The sequence below is a fragment of the Manis javanica genome, chromosome 7, assembly GCF_040802235.1.
Source record: "Manis javanica isolate MJ-LG chromosome 7, MJ_LKY, whole genome shotgun sequence".
NCBI lineage: Eukaryota > Metazoa > Chordata > Mammalia > Pholidota > Manidae > Manis > Manis javanica.
The window spans coordinates 79,894,555-79,913,615 of record NC_133162.1 but is presented as its reverse complement, the minus strand read 5'-3'; the positions used below and the strand labels follow the sequence as shown (position 1 = coordinate 79,913,615).

General features: G+C 39.6%; 1 protein-coding gene across 3 annotated transcripts in view; it reads right to left on the bottom strand.

Annotated features, from left to right (window-relative positions):
* Positions 1-411: 411 nt before the first annotated feature.
* Positions 412-19,061, bottom strand: part of ERCC6 (ERCC excision repair 6, chromatin remodeling factor) — a 78,977-nt gene continuing 60,327 nt past the window's right edge. For 2 of the 3 annotated variants that reach the window (XM_017648852.3, XM_017648853.3), the window contains 11 exons: positions 18,454-18,570; positions 14,754-14,849; positions 12,589-12,804; positions 12,008-12,118; positions 11,476-11,595; positions 10,935-11,029; positions 9,466-9,611; positions 8,689-9,384; positions 6,967-7,171; positions 6,260-6,335; positions 412-5,126 (listed from right to left, as the gene is read on the bottom strand). In XM_017648852.3, coding sequence (XP_017504341.3) covers positions 4,704-5,126; positions 6,260-6,335; positions 6,967-7,171; positions 8,689-9,384; positions 9,466-9,611; positions 10,935-11,029; positions 11,476-11,595; positions 12,008-12,118; positions 12,589-12,804; positions 14,754-14,849; positions 18,454-18,570 — 2,301 coding nt within the window. In that variant the 3' untranslated portion in view covers positions 412-4,703. The remainder of the gene's footprint in view (positions 5,127-6,259; positions 6,336-6,966; positions 7,172-8,688; positions 9,385-9,465; positions 9,612-10,934; positions 11,030-11,475; positions 11,596-12,007; positions 12,119-12,588; positions 12,805-14,753; positions 14,850-18,453; positions 18,571-19,061) is intronic. The other variant, XM_017648854.3, reaches the window with a different exon arrangement.

Genomic DNA, 19,061 nt, shown 5'->3' with positions numbered 1-19,061 from the left:
CTGGCATCATGCCCCTCACAGTGAGGTATTACATTGCTTGATTGGAAACTGAGGAAAGGACCCTCATTTTATTGGCTAAACCCACCTAGATTACTGCATCTGTCATCACACTGAGATAGGGAGAGACAGAAAGAATGGGTTCTGGCTAGAGCCACAAACCCCCACTGTTCCTATCAAGGTTTAGATTTTTTTTGACTAAGTGTCTCTTTGTTTGCAGTATGCCCTCAGGACTATTTCTAGAAATATGAAAAAATACTTTGGAATATTGTCCAGTTAGTTTTTCAGGATAGCAAATCCACGGAGTCCCTCACACTGCCATTCTGGAAATGGAAGTCTAAGAATGTTGGAAAACTTAACTGTTTACTTCATAGCATTAAGAGATATTTAAAGGAGAAAAACCACACAATTAGATCAATAGATGCAGAAAAGACATTTAATAAAATTTAGCACTGGATTCGGGATTAGAAAGATCATTTCCTTAACTTGATAAGGAGCACCTGCTAGAAAACAACAGCAATGGGGTACTGAATGGTAAAACTCCAGAAGTTTATCTTCAATGTCAGAAATAAGTCAAGGATGTCAACCACTATCATTTACATTCATTATCATATTGGAAATACAGAAAGTAGTAAGTATTGGAAGAAATAAGTTGTCATTATATACACCTTACATGATTGCTATGTACAGGACAATTTATAGAACCATTAGAACTAATAGGAGTTCAGCAAGGCTGCTAGATATAAAACCAATATGCAAAAATCAATAGTATTCTTTTAAACTAGAAAACAAATTTTTTTTAAAAAGCCATTTACTATAGCAACCAAAACTGTAGGATAATTGGGAATAAATATAAGATGTGCATGACCTTATAAGTGAAAGTTATAATGGAATTTTCTTTATAATATATAAATGGAGTGATGTCTTATACATAGACAGGAAACTTAATATAATGAACCATATCTCCCCAAATAATCTGTAGTCATTACAATTTCAAAATCAAAATCATATGTGGTAAGTTGATTCTAAAATTTATATGGAATAAAGGTCCAAGAACTAAGGTATTTTTGGAAAATGAAAGGAATTACTCTACTACATATGACAGCCAATTGTAAAGCTACAACGACTAAAACAGCAGGTTATTGGCAAAGTTCAATCAATTTAACAGAATACAGAGCCCAGAACCATTCCCATAATTACATGGAAATTAATATAATGATAGAGGTGGCCTTACAAATCAGGAGAGAATGGATGGACTTTTTAAAAAAGTTGCTAGGGGAATAACTAGTCATGTGGAATCTGCATGAGAATTCATGAAAACATAATCATTATTTTAGGTTAGGGAAATAATTAAGTTAGGGAATAAAACATGGAAAGGCTGAATTTGACTACCTAAATTAAAAACTTCTGTATGATAAATAACATCATAAAGTAGATACACGGATTTTCTAATTCTCCCCATTTTTATGCTGAAATATAAGAAGCCCCAACCAAAACTAAAAATTTATAAAATATCTAGGAATAAGCCTGAAATGTGTTGAGACCTTTATGAAGAAAGATATTAAATTTTTATCCAAGAACATAAAATACTTTAATTAATAACAGAGGGCTATTATGGTACTAATGGGAAAGTTTTATTAATTGTAAATAAGTCCATTATCCTCAAACTCATGTACAAACTAATACAATCCCAACCAAATGAGCAACACAATTTTAGTGAAACTTAAATTGATTCTAAGATTTACCTGTAACAGAAAATGTAAAAAAAAGACACTAAAGAGGGGGAAAAAGGACAGGGAACTTAGTACAATATCAAATGACAGTGAAGAGTATGATTGGTAGAATAGATCCATTGTCCAGAAATAGAGAACTTAGTATATGATGAACTTGGCATTTCAAACAGGGGCAGAAGAGAATAGACTATTCAATAATAGTTGGGACAACTGCTTTTTCATTTCTATTTGGAGAGAACCCTAAAAGATAAATAACTAATAGTAAAACAAGGCAAGTATGACATGAATGGGAAACATAAAATAGAGGTTCTACAAATAGCAAAAAAAAATGGAAAAGTTTGTTTTTTTAAGTAATTAAGGAAATTTAAACAAGACATTTCAAACACAGATTTATTTTAAAAAGACAAAAACAGAACTCCCAAGACTGATTCTACCTACTGTTTGGCAAGCATGTGGAGAATAGGTTCTTTTAAGGGAGTGTGAATTCAAGGAAGCAGTTTCACCATATCCATTAAAATAAAAAACCTACGTAATTTTAGTCCAGCAATTCCATGAAGGTAGAATTACAATTACAGGGATAAAAAGGTGTCTTGTATATAATGTTAAATGATTAGTTGCAAAATAAGGATGCTATAATCCCATTTATGTAAATCACATCTATAAAACAAAACTAGCTGTCATAATAAAGAGACCCCAAAAGACAGTGGTTTAAACAAGTCCAGAATTTATTTTACTAAAAGATGGAAGGAAAGCAGTTCAAGACTGGCAAGCCGATTTCCCTATCCTATACACATGGTTTCTGTGGCTCCCCTATCACTGCTTCAACTGCCACAGGCATCTCAACCAGCAAGAACAGGGAATGTCAATATGAGTGTGCATTCACTTGCGTATTTAAGGGCTGGAAGTTCTATTCGCATCCCATTGCTTAGTCATGTGGCTACAATTAACTATAGGAGGTGCTGGGAAGCTTATAGTAGCTGAACAGCCATGTGTCCAGTAAAACTCAGGAATCTTCTCAATAAAGGAAGAAGGGAAATCTGGACAGTATAGCAGCAGCCTCTGCCATATGTATCTGTAAACACATGGAAAATAGCTTGGAAGAATATGCACCAAATCTATCTCTGGAACATGAGCAAGAATGGTTGGGAGAAAGAGTACTGCCTGAAATCTTGTAAACAGTAATAGTACATTCATGTATGAACTATGGAATTCCACAAAATTTTTAAATCCATTATTGCAGCTTGATACCAATATAACATTAAATACATTATCTATATTGTACAAAGCTTTCTGAAAAAGTTCTAAAACTTAGATTTTATCTTAATGAATAAGTTACTCTATATTGTTAAGATCACTATATTTACAGCATCTTCCTCTAAAATCTTTCCAAAAACAGAGTAAAATGAACAAGTCAAAATCTTTAAAAAGCAGAAAATCCTTGTGGGCATCATGACTGATTATGACATCAACCATCTAAGGGGAGAGATTCCTGGCCCAGCTATCTGACAAAATCTCAGAACAGAAAAGTAAAACTCACATCCCCCAACCCAAGCTTCATGGTGCCCCAGTAGAGGCTCTCTCTGACCCCCAAGTCCAAATCTCTTCCCCCTAGGTCTGGAAACAGCTGTTCCCTGTCAGGATGAGCAAGATGTAAAAAGACATGGCATGGGAGGAGGGCAAGCATAATCCAGAAAATCAAAGAGAGGAAAAACAGCAAGCCAGAGAAAACAAATACAAGAAACAAACAAATTACACTGTGACAGCTCTAGAAGAAATCTAAGGAATACAATGAACTTAAGAAAAGACTTCAGAGATGAGATGATAAAATAAGAAGGAAACAAGAAAAACAAGACTCAGAAAACAGAGGATCAAAACAACACAACCACAGAACTATAAATACATAAACAATAGTCAGAAACAGAATGCAGCAGCTGAAAACTAAAACTCTTCAACAGGGGAGTCAGTATAAATACAAAGAAAAAGAGATATAAAAACAAATGGAAAGATGACCACACATAAGGAGAAGAGTGATGCCTAATATACAGTAATCAGCATCCTTAGGAAAGCAAATGATAAATTAAATAAAAAAGGTTCTAAGTTGCCTTCCAGCATGTACACAGAGAGAGGCTGGAATGGTGGTCACTATGGCTGGAGTCTGCAGTGATGTTTATGTGCATGTGTTTGTCTGTTGGTTGTTGTATTTGTACTTATTTTTGGTTCTGCTTGAGTTTTTTTTTTCTTTTTAAGATAACATATTTCATTTTCCTAAAACCAACAGATAGTTATTGTAAGGGGTTTGAAAAAGATGCCTTTTGCTTAAAGTAAAGCCAGTGTAAACTGAGTACACTACAACTTTCTGCAAATACATCTTATCATTTATCACTAAGCTATTTCATGCTTTACTAATGAAAATACCTGCCAGTTTAACAGTATCTTAAAAGGAAGATCATTTAAAGGCGGTTAATATGACTCAAAGCATAACAAATCTTATTTTTTGGGTGGCAAATGATAAACTTAAATTTAAAAGCTATGCATCAAAAATAATGCTGTTATCAGATATTGATTAACTTATTGAACAGGTCTGACTGAATATAAAACATGTTTTTAGCACCAATAAAAAGAATTCTTGAGACTTCTGGTCTACAAACTTCTAAATGAGTAGTGATATGCTTTCTGACAGCCATCTTTTAGGTAAAGGAACAAATGTGTTTCAAGGATTAACTTTTAGGTCCCTGATTTTATAACATAATTCACAGAACCAAGAAAAAAAAAAATCAACCCAAGCATTTTTAAAACTTTTAAGTTTCAGAAAATAATTTCTTCTCTTTTAAAGTTTCAATTATGAGGTAGAGATCAAAGTAAACATCAAATGAAGCCATCTTTTGTTGACAAACATGATTATTAATCATAGGATTAATAATTAGAAATTTCCATTAGAAAAAAGCCAGTCAAAAGTGTAGAAAGTAATATTGATCAGCAGTATTCTGGCTTGAGTTTCCAAATTCCTTCGCCATTAGAAGTTCTATGAAAAATGCACAGATTTCTCAATAGTTCTCGGTAGACACAAGACTGTGAAGTTGATAACTTGGATTCGAACTCCTGCAGTATCTCCTGAGTGCTGGCCTGCCCATCAACATGGGCCTGAAAAGCAATAAAGTTTCTCATTTCTACCAGTAGGTCGTCATGCTCTGTGGTGGAAGGCAGTGGAGCAGAGGCCTCCTGAAGGTGCACATTTTCACCTTCTAACTGCTCTGGCAAAATCAGGTGGTTTCTAGCCCTCATTTTAGCCAACAGTGAAGATGAAGGGAGGACCCCAGATGAAGACTCTGCATCTTCTACTTTTCCACTAAAATGCTTAGAAACGTTGTCATTTCCATCCTTTGTCATGATGCCATTCTGGAGAAAGAAGATCTATTTAACTTACAGTTTATGTTCCCACTTATTTCCCCAAAGGCTCTGAGGTGCCATAAAATAACACATGCGCCCAGGGCAGGAAGAAGACAGGGAAAGGACAAGATGCTAACACAGAGGGAGAGGAGTCAGGTGTTGAAATCCACCCGCTATTAAAGAACATTTCCTATAAAAACAAAAAACCCCAACTACACTACTCGCCTGCTCACCATTCTGAGGTGAGAATGGGCGGAGGGCCGAGGGATGGGGATAGGCTTCTAGGAGCTCCAGCCAGTACGGGTTCTGCGGGCCTTTCCTGTCCTTCCTCCCAATCTACCCTCATCTAGGCACTGTGCAATAAGGAACAACATCATAGCTGTACTTCTTTTTCTTAATTTTAAATCTTATTAGTCTTTCCCACTTTATACATCATGTGAGTCTCCTTGAAACAACACAAATCTGTTTTTCACATTCTTACTGATAAAATAACATAACAAGGGAAGTCAAGAAAGGTTCTCTCTTCCTCAATGTGTTGCAGTCTAACTAAAATAGGAGTCTGGACCTAGGAGTTTTCAAATTTTATCAGTGACATAACCCTTAATCAGAAAAAAAAAAACAACCGGGGCAAGTGCTGAATGAGAGTCTGGATGAGTACTTGCTCTCAGTGAAGCACGCCCAGCACGCAGGGAGAGACAAAACGGGCGGGGGTGAGGGCTTGGGGGAGCGGCACGCAGGGAGTTACAGGCTGGGTGTGGGGGAGACGGATGTGATGATGTACAGCTAGTAAACTGCCAGCAAGTCAAGGTGGTTTTGGAGACCTTCATGCTAAAGGCTGGTGGTCTGTGGAGGTGGAACCTCATCTCTGGAAAGGGTAGGCTGTATGGGCAGTGACTACACATCACCTATTCCTGTATTAACTTCCTGGGGGTAAACATACTCTGCTGTAGTTCTTGGGTTAAAGACTTTGTCTTTTACAGGGAAACCTAGCCAATTTAGATTTAAATGAAAGTGGTTCATAAATCAGAGCATGTAATATAAATATTAGGTGTCATTAAGCAAGCATTTTCTTCCAAGTTAAATTTTCACAGCAATCCAACCCAGTTGAGCCCCACACAACAAGCACAAGGTTACAATATTACCTGGCATTTCTCCTTTGGAGAAGCAGAAGGATGCTGCACAGGGAAGCTGGAATTCCTTTTCTGACCAAATCTACTCCTAAATAAGGAAGAGAATCACAGTAAATTCAACATTTCCTTTTGTGACTTAGAGACTAAAACACCCGTTCAATGACTAAACTCTTCCTGGAAAAATAGTCTTCGGCAGGGTTATTCTTTCATGACCATGTGCTTCATTCTACCCCCTTCAATCCCTTTACTTTACTCTCCTGGGAAGTAACTGCTGCGTCTGGAGTGAGAACTGCTCAAAATCCTCGTTCAACATATGATGGAAACTGCCCTTAAATGCTAGGTAGGAAAATAATTCTACAGGAGCATATTAACTAGCACAGTAATTATGAACTATTGAAAACTGGCTAATCATCTTATTAAAATTACATGGTCATTCTGTATCTCCTATGATTTTTAGTGACATCATCTCTTAAACAAAACAGATCACTTCTGCCCGTGAAAAATCAGCTTTGGAAAGTAGGCAACAAAGGTGAGGGAGAAAGTAAGATTACAAGTGTACTTCCCCAAATCACACAAATCTGCTGACCAATCTGAGCCTGAGAGATTTCCTACAACTGCAGATCAACAGGAGTATGCATCCACGCCTGCCCTGACTTGACTTCCAGCATGGAGGGTTTGGCCTCCATACCAGCATGGTAGCGCCGGCCGCAAGCTCTTACTTCATTCCTGTTGGTGCACCAGAAATCCCCCTGCAGCCAGTCCAGGTGGGAACACCAGACACTGCTCCCAGACACTGCTGACGAGACAGTCTCAGTGCTTTCAGGGCATCCTGGGCCACTCGGCTGGCTTCTGCCTCCACCAGGACATAATCTGGACTGGCTCCATCTATGATGGCATCATGTTTCATGACACTGTGCACACCAACTAGCAACCACAAAGGAAACAGTGAACATGTTACTTCAGTTTGTATGCCATCGTATTTCTTCTGTATAGTCTAGTGTGTTGTGGGTGGAGAAAAATGACGAACGTTTTTAGCTGCTATTTACTGAGTGACTACCATGACCCAGGAGCTTTGCAAATGCTGTTGCCATTCACCTTCATCACAACTGTTTATAAGATAGGAACTATTAACTATCCCTGTTTTATAATAATTAAAGCATAAGGCTTTAATCAGCACAACTACAACATATCTGCCATCTGGAAAATTTTAAAACTTCTATTAATAAATTCTTTACTGAAGTGAAAATATAAAAATAAAAATCAGAATTATAGAATTTCTAAACTGCAATGATCAGGAAAATACTACATATCATAATTTAAAGCAGTTTTTAGTAGAAAATTCACAACCTTAAATACTTGTACCAATAAAAATGAAAGAATAAAAAGGAACTAAATTTTCAGGTCAGTTTTATAAAAGCCAAAAAAATTCACCAAAACACAACAGAAATAAAAGCACAAGGAAGAAAGAAAGAAAGGTAAAAGCAAAAATTAATGAGGTACAGAACAACCATGGATCTAGTTAGTAAATAAAAATCCTGGTTTATTAAAAAAAAAATTAACAAAATAGGCAAACCACTAGCTTAACTTGATTAGAAAAAATATACAAAATTAGAAATGTCAAGAAAGAAAATTATCTTGAAGGAGCAAATTAAAAACAAAATTATTACAAGAGTATTTTCTATGCCTTTATACAAATAAATCTGAAAACTAGATGAAAAAGGTAATTTCTGAAGACAATTGACCAGTAATTATAGAGAAAATGGTGAAAGTTACCGATAAACTACCTTACAAAAAAGCATCAGGCCCAGAAGGTTTCTTTCTGAAACGTCATCCACAGACCTGCCTTTATTGAAGAGAGAACCACAAACTATGATCTTCGTTGAGTCCAGGTCGTCACACTGTGAGCCAGGGACTGCCAAGGCCTGAACAGGGCAATGCTCCCAGGGATGACCAAGCTGTGCAGGGCTGCCTGTCCTGCAGGTCCTAGGCAACTGTTAAGACTACTTTCCTAATTTTTCTCCCTCGACCTTAGCTATTGGCTTTCCTACTTCTAGAGTGCCTGCCTCTGGCCATGCCCCTGCTGTTCTCCCCCATGGCCTGTTACTTTACTGCCCGGGGGCTGGAAAATCAGATAAATATAGCAGACAGAGAAACTTCCTATTAATGTTCAGGTAGTACGAATCTATTTAAAGCATTGCACCCCTCTTGTATGTGGCTATGAGTCACACATGATTATCCTCTGAAAGTTTCAAATTCTTTGTCTTCAGAAAAGAGAGGCAAATCTGATTTTCAAAATGTCAACACATTTTAAATATGAATTTTAGAAGAAATAATAATTCCAGTTGAGAACCCACTCTGCGCTCTCAGTGAAGCTGCTACTACTAGAAACAGCCTACTCGTCTTCTGTTTCTGGCACACCTGTGGCAATTCAAAAAGATTACCTGATTTTTTGAAAAGCTTCTGTAGAACATAGTCGTCATTGCTCTGGTTGTTGGTCTCACTCTTGTTCTCATTGTCCTGCTTCTGGTACCGCCTTTTCTTCACCAGGTGTGGAATTCGAGTTCCCTCAAATTTGGCATCCCTGCGATGCTTAGAGTTCTTAGGCTTTTTCTTCGGCCTCACATGTTTCTCCAGTGTCTCCTCTTCTGCCACAGTGTGTTTTGTTTTTGACTTGTGTTTATAAAAATTATTTTCCATTTGTTTCTTCTCCCAAAGAGGTTCTGTTTGGACCTGGCAGCTTTCTCTTTCATGAGAAAGACCTTGCTTTTCATCGATGCTTTCCTCACCAGATGTCCTGTATATTTTGCTGACTCTTAGAGCATTTGAACAGTCCCCATTTCCACTAATCACTGATGACTCCTCTAGGCTAGACACTGCATTTGTCTCTTCTCCAAGTCTATCACTGCTATTACTAGGTGCTGGAGGGGCATCTTTCAAAGGATCACCTTGATTAGAAGTTACTGCATTTACTTTGGCTCCTATAGCTGTAGATTTCTCTTCAGATGATGTGGCATCATTTGCAGGTGCGTTAGAATTGGGGTGCTCTTTGCATATTGGAACGTTATGGTCTGTTCCAAAGGTGAGTTGAAGTTTTTTTTTTAAATGGCATTTGGTTGTCTGAACATCTGAGCCAGTTCCTGTAAAAGGCGGAAACACACTATAGTTACACTGCATGCTTAAGTAACTTACTGTTCTAAGTCAAACCACCTTAGTAGTACCTGCAAAAATAGCGCTTGTTTCCGTGCCCTGGCATGCCTCAGGGCTCGTCAGTGTAAACAGCTCGTAAAGATCATTGGGCTTGAAAAATCGCCTTTGCTTTGGATCTTTCAGCACTCTATTTGTCAAAAACTGCTTGAAGATTTGTCTAAAAAGATAAAAATTAAACTGGCATGAAACAACGTTTAGCTGTTACCTCAAAACTGTAATCACAAAGAATACAAGAGAGACATGACAACAGCTGTACGAATGTCTGAATAATCCCCCAAACCCAAAACTTCAGCTTTGGAAAGTTAGAATTCAGGAAGTACATAAAACATTAGGTGGTCTCCCAGGTTTTACAGAATTTAACTTAGAAATAATACCTTATTCTTATTTACACCCAGTGAATTTTTACAACCTCCAAGATTCATCACATTTCAAGGAACAGCTTTTCACATACTCCCGTGTAACTCACAGCCTGAGTTGGACAGAACTGGCCTCCCTGACTCCTAGACCAAGGGCCTCCTGCTCCATGTAGGACCCTTCTGTAATGTGACTCAGGAAATCCTCACCTGGGCTTTGCAAAGTTTCCACATGGAGCCATCCTGCCCAGCTTCCACCTGCGGGGTCACACTCCATGCTAAAGCTCCACACCTTCGGTGTCCCTGAGCAGGTATCTCCACAAAGTAGTCCTGTCCCTTCCCCATTCCCAGGAGCTGATTCTGCAGGCTAATGCATGTGTCTAAGACAAATCCCTCAGAGTACTACCTCCAGCTCTTTCACAAGGTCCGTAAGGAACACAAACCATTGCAGGAGAGGCCCAGTGTATGATGGAAAGCAGGGAGCCTCCCTTTACAAGCTGGTGTGGCTCAAGAAAAGTTTCCAACAGGAGAGGGGAGAAGGTGGCAATATCTCCACTCTACTGTTAAAGTTACTCTTGCCCAAACTCCCTAGTCATTGTAGAGAGAGACAGCTTTAGAAACAGGTGTCCTGGTCAATCTCTCTCTAAGAGGCAGCTGAGCCAAAGATCACCAGACCGCCCGACAGAGCACACCCACAGGGTGTGTATAAATACCAAAGGTTACTTCAACTGTGTCGCTTCTTAAAATTTTCTGAAAGAAGATGGCATACTATAGTAGGTAAGAACTCTTCTCTCACAAAATAATATGAAATTTACACATAAGCAGTCCTTGGAATTTAGTAAGGTACAAAAATGATCAGGTTCAAAGACATGTTTTAAAAACTCACAATAAGCCATCTAAGCTTATTTTCATGAGAAAGAAAAGATACAAAAACAAATAAAAAATTTAAAAAAACACACATACCTCTCAAGTCAGAAACTACTGCTTAAGGAGGAAAGACTTTTTTTAAAAGCAATACTTCCCAAAAATTTCCCTGCTCAGAACCTTGGCAGCATACTTCTACATCCTGCACACACCAAAGCCAGGAGCAATCTCCAGTCAAGGAGTGGACAGCCATCTGTACTGACCGGTGGTAAATCTTTTCTTCAATGGTGCCCGCAGTCAGAAGCCTGTACACAGTCACCTGCTTCTTCTGGCCTATCCTCCACGCTCGCTCCCGGGCCTGCAGCAGAGAGGCATCTCAACAAGGGTCCTTCTCAATGACAAGTACTAACTAAAAGAGACAGCTGGTTGCTTCCATCTATTGCCAAAGTTAGAATTTTGGCAAATGAGGCCAAATATACCTGAGGCCTCTTAAGGAAGATAAACAGGTAGGTGACAGAGCCACCTCCACCTAAAAAAGCAATGTGTGTTTGTGACTTTGCACATTTTCTTTTTACCCCAGACCTAGCGATGGATGCTAGGTCTGGAGTAAAAAGATGAATACACTGGTGTGTATGGATCTGCCCATCTGCGATGCTATAGGGTGCCCTCCTCCCTGCCAGGGATGAGGCAACTGCCGATATGCACTATAAGCTGGGGCTAATCCAAGCACCACAAGGACACTCCCCAGTGCTGCCAGGGAACCGTATGTCACTAACACACTCCTTCAAAAAAAAAGGAACAGACCTGCGTGTCTGTGCTTGGGTTCCAGTCGGGGTCATAGATGATGACTCTGTTTGCCCCTGTCAGGTTGACTCCTATGCCACCCACCCGAGTGGTCAGAAGAAACACAAATATGGATATGTCCTAGAGGTAAGATGTACAACACTTAGTATGCACATTTACAACTAGTCACATTTACAACTCTTCACCTCTGCCTTTACCTATTCTACACATGGAAAGCTGTTCCGAATGGGAGCAATAGTTTGTCCTAGAGACCTTAAGTCATTCAAGATCCCACCTCACAGCTCCTACCCTGAGTATCAATTGTATTATCAATATTTAAAAGTTGGGTTTTCAAGGAGTACACATTCTTTGCTTAAACAGCCCCACCCCCAATAATCCATAAATGCACAGAGTTAAAAGCAGATTTTCCGTCCACCTGCTGCCCAATCCTAAATGTTAAGTGCTGCTCAGGTAGGTGCAGATACTCTGTGTCCCTTCCCTCTGCAAACACTAATGCTATTTCCCTTTCCTGTTTGTTATATTCACGGGTTACCTCATTGTATCTCGTGATCAGTGGCTGTCGTGAAGCTATTGCAGTGGTACCATCCATCTTGAGATAGGAATACTTTTGGGCTCTCAGGAATACTTCAAGTATGTCCAACATCTGTTTGGGAGAGGGGGTAAGGGATGAGTTTAAAAATCAAATACACAACTCCAGTGAGTACTTCTACATTTATATAAGTAGTCACACCTTCCCCAACAGGCTTAAATTAAAAAGGTTTCTTGCTTTAAGGTAGATAAATGTAACTACTACAAGAGTATTTTTGGCATTTCTCTACTGTTAATTCTAAAAGTTTCAGAAACAGCAGGACATTTGAGTTCAGACCCAAACTCACCCAAACTGTACCCAAGAATCACATGGTAAGAAGCCTTTTTAAAAAGTCAACTTTGGTGCACCAACTCTAGAGAAAGATCCAAGCTCCCGATGAGATTTGCAGCCTGCCACCTCAGTATCAATGGATTGATTTGCTTTTGGAATCATTATTTTTTTTTTAGATTATATCCCATTTTTTGAATTAATGGTTGTTAAGTCATAAAGAACCAACATTTCTTGTATAAGGTTTATATACTCACCTGTCTTGACTGAGAAAATAGCAATACTCGTTGACCCTGTTTGTGCCATATTTTCAACAAGGACTCAACAACTATCATCTTCCCAGAACGTTTCCAGTATCCAAATTGATCTTCCTCTAATTCATCATCTGGAATACCTTTGAGATTCTTGGGACCTCCAGAAAAGAGGTCAGGGTGGTTGCAGATTTTTCTTAGGGCTACAAGTCCAGAGAAAATCTATGATATAAAAGAATTACATGCATTTGGATTAGCACCATGTAAAATAATACCCATTCAGGAAGGAAGTATGGAGGCCATTTAATAAGTAACAGATTAAAATGTAATTCTTCACCAACTTCTTAGTTTCCTCCCTAATCACAGCTTATTAGGAGCTGGAAGATATCAACCCTCACTCATCTTTTCCTGATAGGAAAAGTTTTCTAGAAACAACAACAAAAAATTTATTGGACCTATGTGTCTACTGGGGTTCTTCTATTCAGTTGCTGATGATTTATTCTCCCTCACTAGAAAAAGAGTATGCAGTTCACAGCACATAAAAACTGACACATCTTTAAAATATAAAGAATTCATTCCCACCTAAATCTGGAGAAACCAGACTTAGAAAATACATTTAAGTCTTACATTTCTAAGTACCTCACTAAAAGTTCTCTAGTTTAATGTATGAGTGACAGGTTGATGTTCCATTTACCTTTACCTTAGTGTATCAGAAAACACATTTGCATGGAAAATACATAAGTGGGGAATATATGAAGGATGGTTCACACAGCAGACCAAGAGTGAGTGCTTGCCCTCCCAGAAAGAGGGCATCTCTCACAGTTTTTGCAGTGTGACTTAAAACAAGCTCACCAGTATAAAAACTCAAACAGAAAAAGAGAAATCATAAATTAAACCAATAAATAAAGTGTATGGTAGTTTTAACTAGTTAAACAGGTAAACATGAAAGATCTGAATAAATTAGGAACACTGTCAAACCCCCCCAAGGAGTCATCAACAATCTTTCTTCCTCTAGATCTGAGTTGTCCAATATAGTAGTAGTCACAAGCCACACATGGCTACTGAGCACAAGAAGTGTAGCTAGTCCCACAAATGTAAAGCACCCAATTTTGAAGATTTAATACAAAAAAAAAGTAAAATACCTCACTAATAATTTTTCAGTTTTAATCATTAGAATATTTAGCTATATCAGTTTAAATAAGATATATCATCAAAGCTGATTTTACCTGTTTTCTTTTTACTTAATACGACTTCTAGAGAATTTTAAATCACATGTGTGACTTACATTCTCTGTCTACTGGATAGTGCTGATCCAGACCACCTAAGCCTTCCCAACTTGGGAGTCACATGAAGGTAAGGGGAGATTTAAGAAAGATAAGTTAATATGACTGATTTAAAAACCTCCTACAGATGCCAATGACAGATATGAGAAACTAAGGTGGTTAAAAGAACTGAAATAACTTAATCTGGAAGAAAAAGCATGTAGATGTAATGGGACACAGGCAGCCATGTCACCTGCATTCACCTCTATCTACCTCCATGTAGGACAGGAAGTGTGTACTTCGCAATGTATGGTGCCACTCAACTACACTTCAATGAGGACTGACCAAGGACTAAGTCTTACACGTCAGATAAATAAAAGTTACACTTTAAGATAATGAAGCACAAAAAAGCTGAATAGTTTATATGATGTTTTAGACTAAATGCTGATGATTATAAACCTGCTACATATGCTTATTGAACATTTACCCACATATATTCTGGAGTAATGATAATAACTGTTATTACTTACACAAAAATTTAATAATAATTCTTCCTCCATGCACCTGCTAACAACCCAAGGAGGAGGCCAGGGCTGCTTCTCATCATTCCACATAGGATCAGCTGTCCCTGCAGGACTCACCATTACAGGTCCTGTCAACTTGTGCTACTCTCCCACTAGACCACCCAGTGCTGGGTTCAACTACAATGCTGCTGAGCACAGATAGGAAGGGAGCATGATCAAATTTAATCGTGTTCTCTTACTTCTGGAAGGGCTTCAAATTAAGAAAAGGTTCAAACCCAAATGTTTGAAGAGGGTGGTGGTGAATCCCTGTCTAGTACTAGTTTCCTTTTCTCCTCTGCTGCCCTTGGTCCATATTAAATTCTCTAGCTACCATTATTTAGCTGACCTGCATCTCTCCATTGAGAATTCCATAAACTTCTTTGGAATCAATAAAATTTTGGTAGACTTTATGTTGCTCATCTGTAAGACGGCAAAATAAGACCTGAGTAGAGAGAAAACAGAATTAAAAAAAATTAACAGAATAATTAAAACATTAACAACAACTTTTAAATCAAAATAACATATTGTATGTAATTTTAAAAACATAACCTCTTATTAAAAAACCCAAATAAAAAACCCTCATCTCAAAGCTGAACAAAGAGCAGAGTCCACTCCTCACCAGCCCTCTCCATTTCTGTCATCCATTCAGCTCTTGGTTCCCATCCTACTATCCAACAGTCCTTAAAGGCTGGCTTCCTGCTAATAGACAAGGCAAGTTCAGGACCAAGTGCACAGACCTTTCTTCACCCTGGCTCCCAGGTGCTTGTGTCATCTCACCTCCCATACCTTTGCCCACATTTTACTTTAGCAAACCTGACCAGGAACCTTAACCTCGCCTGGCATATCCCCTTCCTGGAGTTTAAGGACAGGCCCACAAGTTCACCAGACTCACCTGACCACCTCTACCCTCCCAGCCGAAATGCGCCCATTACTCCATGCCATCATGTTCCTGACTTTTTGCCTCTCAACCCTCCTCTCTTTCTCCAAGTCCACTGCCAGCAACTTATGGCTTCACTTTATTCCCTGGCTAGTCATAAACCCAAGGTATCTGCCTTCAGATGCCCCTTCGCCACCAATTGTCTCTAGCCTCTAAATGTCCAAATGAAGATGAACTCTACCACCTGCCTCTCCACTCCTTTACAGGCTGGGTGCTGCTGGAGAACAGCACCCACCCCGGCAGTGTCCTGCCACTGCCTCCACCTGGTCTCCAGGGGCATCCTCTTTGTACTGCCTGCTCAGCACCTTCTGCAAACCCAGAATGGTGGGACAACACTCCTCACTCTCTGCAAGCCACCCACCTCTGTCTTACCGTATACTTAAAAACAATCCAACAAAAACAAACAGCAAAAAGAAACTGAAACTAGCAGGCATGATTCTCTAATTTTCAGGTAATTTCCCTAAAATTTACCTACTTTTTCATCCACCTCACCTCTTCCTCAGAGGAAGAGGGCCTGTATGGGATCCAGGGCAACCCTTTGACTTTTGTACTAGAATATAAAAATCCACCCATCTTTCCCAGAGTGCTTCATATTTTATAAAGGTTCATATTTTATAAAGATTACTCAGGCATCACATAGAAGTATTGCAGGGAAAGAAAATGGAGGTAAGAAGACCCCTTACAGTCTCCAAAACTAAGAGGGAAGCCCTTGAAAGGATTATGTGCAGACCCCATTCCCAGTCTCTCCTGAACCCAGCACAAGGTGCAGCACTTCTGCTGCCCACTGCAATGCTGGCAATGAGGGCACTAATGCCTGCTCAGCTGCCAGACACACTGTCCCGAGGGCCCACACTCACCCTGCCTCTCCACCAGGCCTCCCACCTTCCCAGCTGTTCCTCTTCCTCTTCGCTCTCCTTACATGTTGCAGTTCCCTGGGCTGCTTGTTACTTTCTCATTCCCCAGACTCCCTGGGCAAACTCCTCTCTGATCAGGACTTTAACACCTTTCCTGCCAGCAGGTCACAGCTACATCCCAGCCCAAAACTGCTCAGAGCTCTAGACCCATTTATAACCACCTTTTGGGTAAGCAGGTGTTCCAGGAGCACTTCAAAGAGATACAAAGTAAACTCATCAGCTGTCCCCTCCCAGCCCTCTGTCCTTTTGAAGTATCTGTGGCAGCAGATCCATCCCACCATCTGAGTGAGAAGCTGGAGCATCCCTGGGCCCTTCAGCTTTCCCCTGCCAGCCCCATCCTCTCCTCAGTTCAGGCCCATGTCTTCTCTCTTGAGGAATTTGTAGAGACTCGCTAACTTGTCTTCTTACCTCTATTTTCTTTCCCTGCAATGCTTCCATGTGATGCCTGAGTCATCTTTATAAAATATGAACCTGATGGTTTATCATTCTTAATTTCTCAAGTTTGTATTTCAGTCCTTTAAATACAATGCCAACAAAGAAAAGCCTTTCCTCTCAATCACAAAGTTAACTGTACAGATTACTCACCAGATGCCTAGTGCCTGCATTTTATGGTTCTGGGTGTTACATGGCATTTTAAGACATGTAAGGCAAAGCCCCTACCTCAAGGAGTTTCAGTCTAGTGAGACTCTAGGAGAGCCTAGTTGGATCTTAAGATTTCTCCATGTGTTTCCTGGGGTGAAGGATCCCCCAGGTAAAAGGAGCTTCATATGCAAATAGAAAAACAACTGACACATGTTTGGAAAATAGGAAGGAATTTGCCTTGGCTACTGCATGGAACACAAGAAGAGACATTCTGGGATTCCCTTGCAGAAAAATATATTGATGCAAATAAGCAAATCAGTATTCTTGGGTAGGAGAGGGGCACTAAAGGTTAGTTGGAAGACAAACCTTGGAAAAATTAATCCACAACCCCATGCAATACTGGGTGGAGACCAGTCAGACATCAACAGCACTGATTTATGAGGATGTGAGCAGAGAAGGGATAGAATGAAACAGGACACAGATCACCATCACCACAGCAACTGGCTGATCTAGAATGAGAGATACCTCAGAGCACTGTGGCCTGAGTAGCTGGCAGGAAAGGGAGACCTGTAAGGGCAATGCTAAGACCAAGGGCTAAGTTTGGAGATGAGTTTTGGGAAGGAAGAGGAAGGGATCAAAGTAGCCTTAGTGACAGCTCTCTAGGATCCTTCATGGTTTTACATTCAAAATCTACAATGCGCTTACTTTTGGAATCTCAATAGAAGGCTCACACAATCTATGAAGATAACAGAACATTAGGTCAGAATTTAAGGGGACAATCCTTTTAAAACTAGGTCAGATATCATCATTCCTTTACTCAGTGTCTTCCTATGAATTGCCTACTCACTCAGAGTAAAATCCAAAGGCCCTGGTGATCTGGCCAGCAATCTAAGTTCTTCCTTTGATTGTTCTTCTCTTGGCTCCTGCCCTGCAACCACACAGGCCTCCTTGCTAGTCCTCAAATATACCAACCCATTTCCATATTGTGGGAAGAAGAGCATCCATCAATGTGGAGCACCCACGAGTGCTCTTCCTCCAAAAACCCTGTGAGTCATCCTTTACCTTCTTTGGGTCTCTGCTCAAATGCCAGCTTATCAGAGAGGCCTTCTGTATAAACCCATTTCCCTAAATCCTTGCCCTCAGTACTCCCTATCTCCCCTACCCTGTTCATTTTTTTCTCCACATTATCACCACCTGCCATCTGATATGTTTCTTTATGACTCTGTCTCCCCTCACAAATGAATGTGGGTTCCATGGGAACTAGCATTTGCTGCGTTCACACTATCTCCCAAGAATGTGGTCATCACCTAATATGATTTGCAGCATGAATGAAGTGGGTGCTTGAGGAAAACAGAGAAGTTTAAGAGGAGCTGTAGGAATCAGTACGTTAACAAGAGGGCGATCAAATCCTCTGGACTAGAAGGGAAATCCAGCTGAGGGTAAAAGCCACAGCAGGATCACCTGTCACACACAGATGTAGAGTTAGACCAGCCTGCCCCACAGCACGAGCGACCACACCTGTTAGACTCACCAATTCCACATGTGAAAAGCAGAGTAAATGGAGAGGTATACCCATGCTTTTGGAATGGTTGGTAACTCCTGAATTTACAGACCTGTTCATTCTTATCTGGCAAAGAAAGGCTCATTTTGACATCTGACTTCATCCTCCGCAGCAGGTATGGATTTATGGTATCTCGTAAGACACATGCACACTTATAAGCAGTTTTAACCTTTAGTAAGAGAAAAGGGGAAACAGTTACTATATTTAAAGAGTGCCACCGTTCTTAGCTCTCAACTGACTCCAGTGCTTAAAAAAGAAATTTAAAAAAGAATGACAAATGGCTGTACAAAACTGGTTGGAAATGGTTGGCAAAATTTAGTGTTAAGTTCCATATACTTTAGGAGGTGGTAGCTTTGAAAGTATCATCTTTAAAAAAACTTATTACTCAAAATGTACAAAAAATGACAGATAATTTTGTGCCCTCTTCCTCTTCTATACTTTGCTTTAATTATTATATGGTTAAACTCTAAAGAAGGGAGTTGGTTCTCCACCACCCTTTAGGGAAAAAACTACTTTCAAATTAATCTGTTTTATAATCTTGTATTCTCCAAAGCTACAAAGGAACCACTACTCTGCAAGACTCAAGATCAAAAGCTAACTTTAGGGGGAAAGCTGCAGCAATAAGAGTACCCAGATAATAAGCAGATTACTGCTCACTGG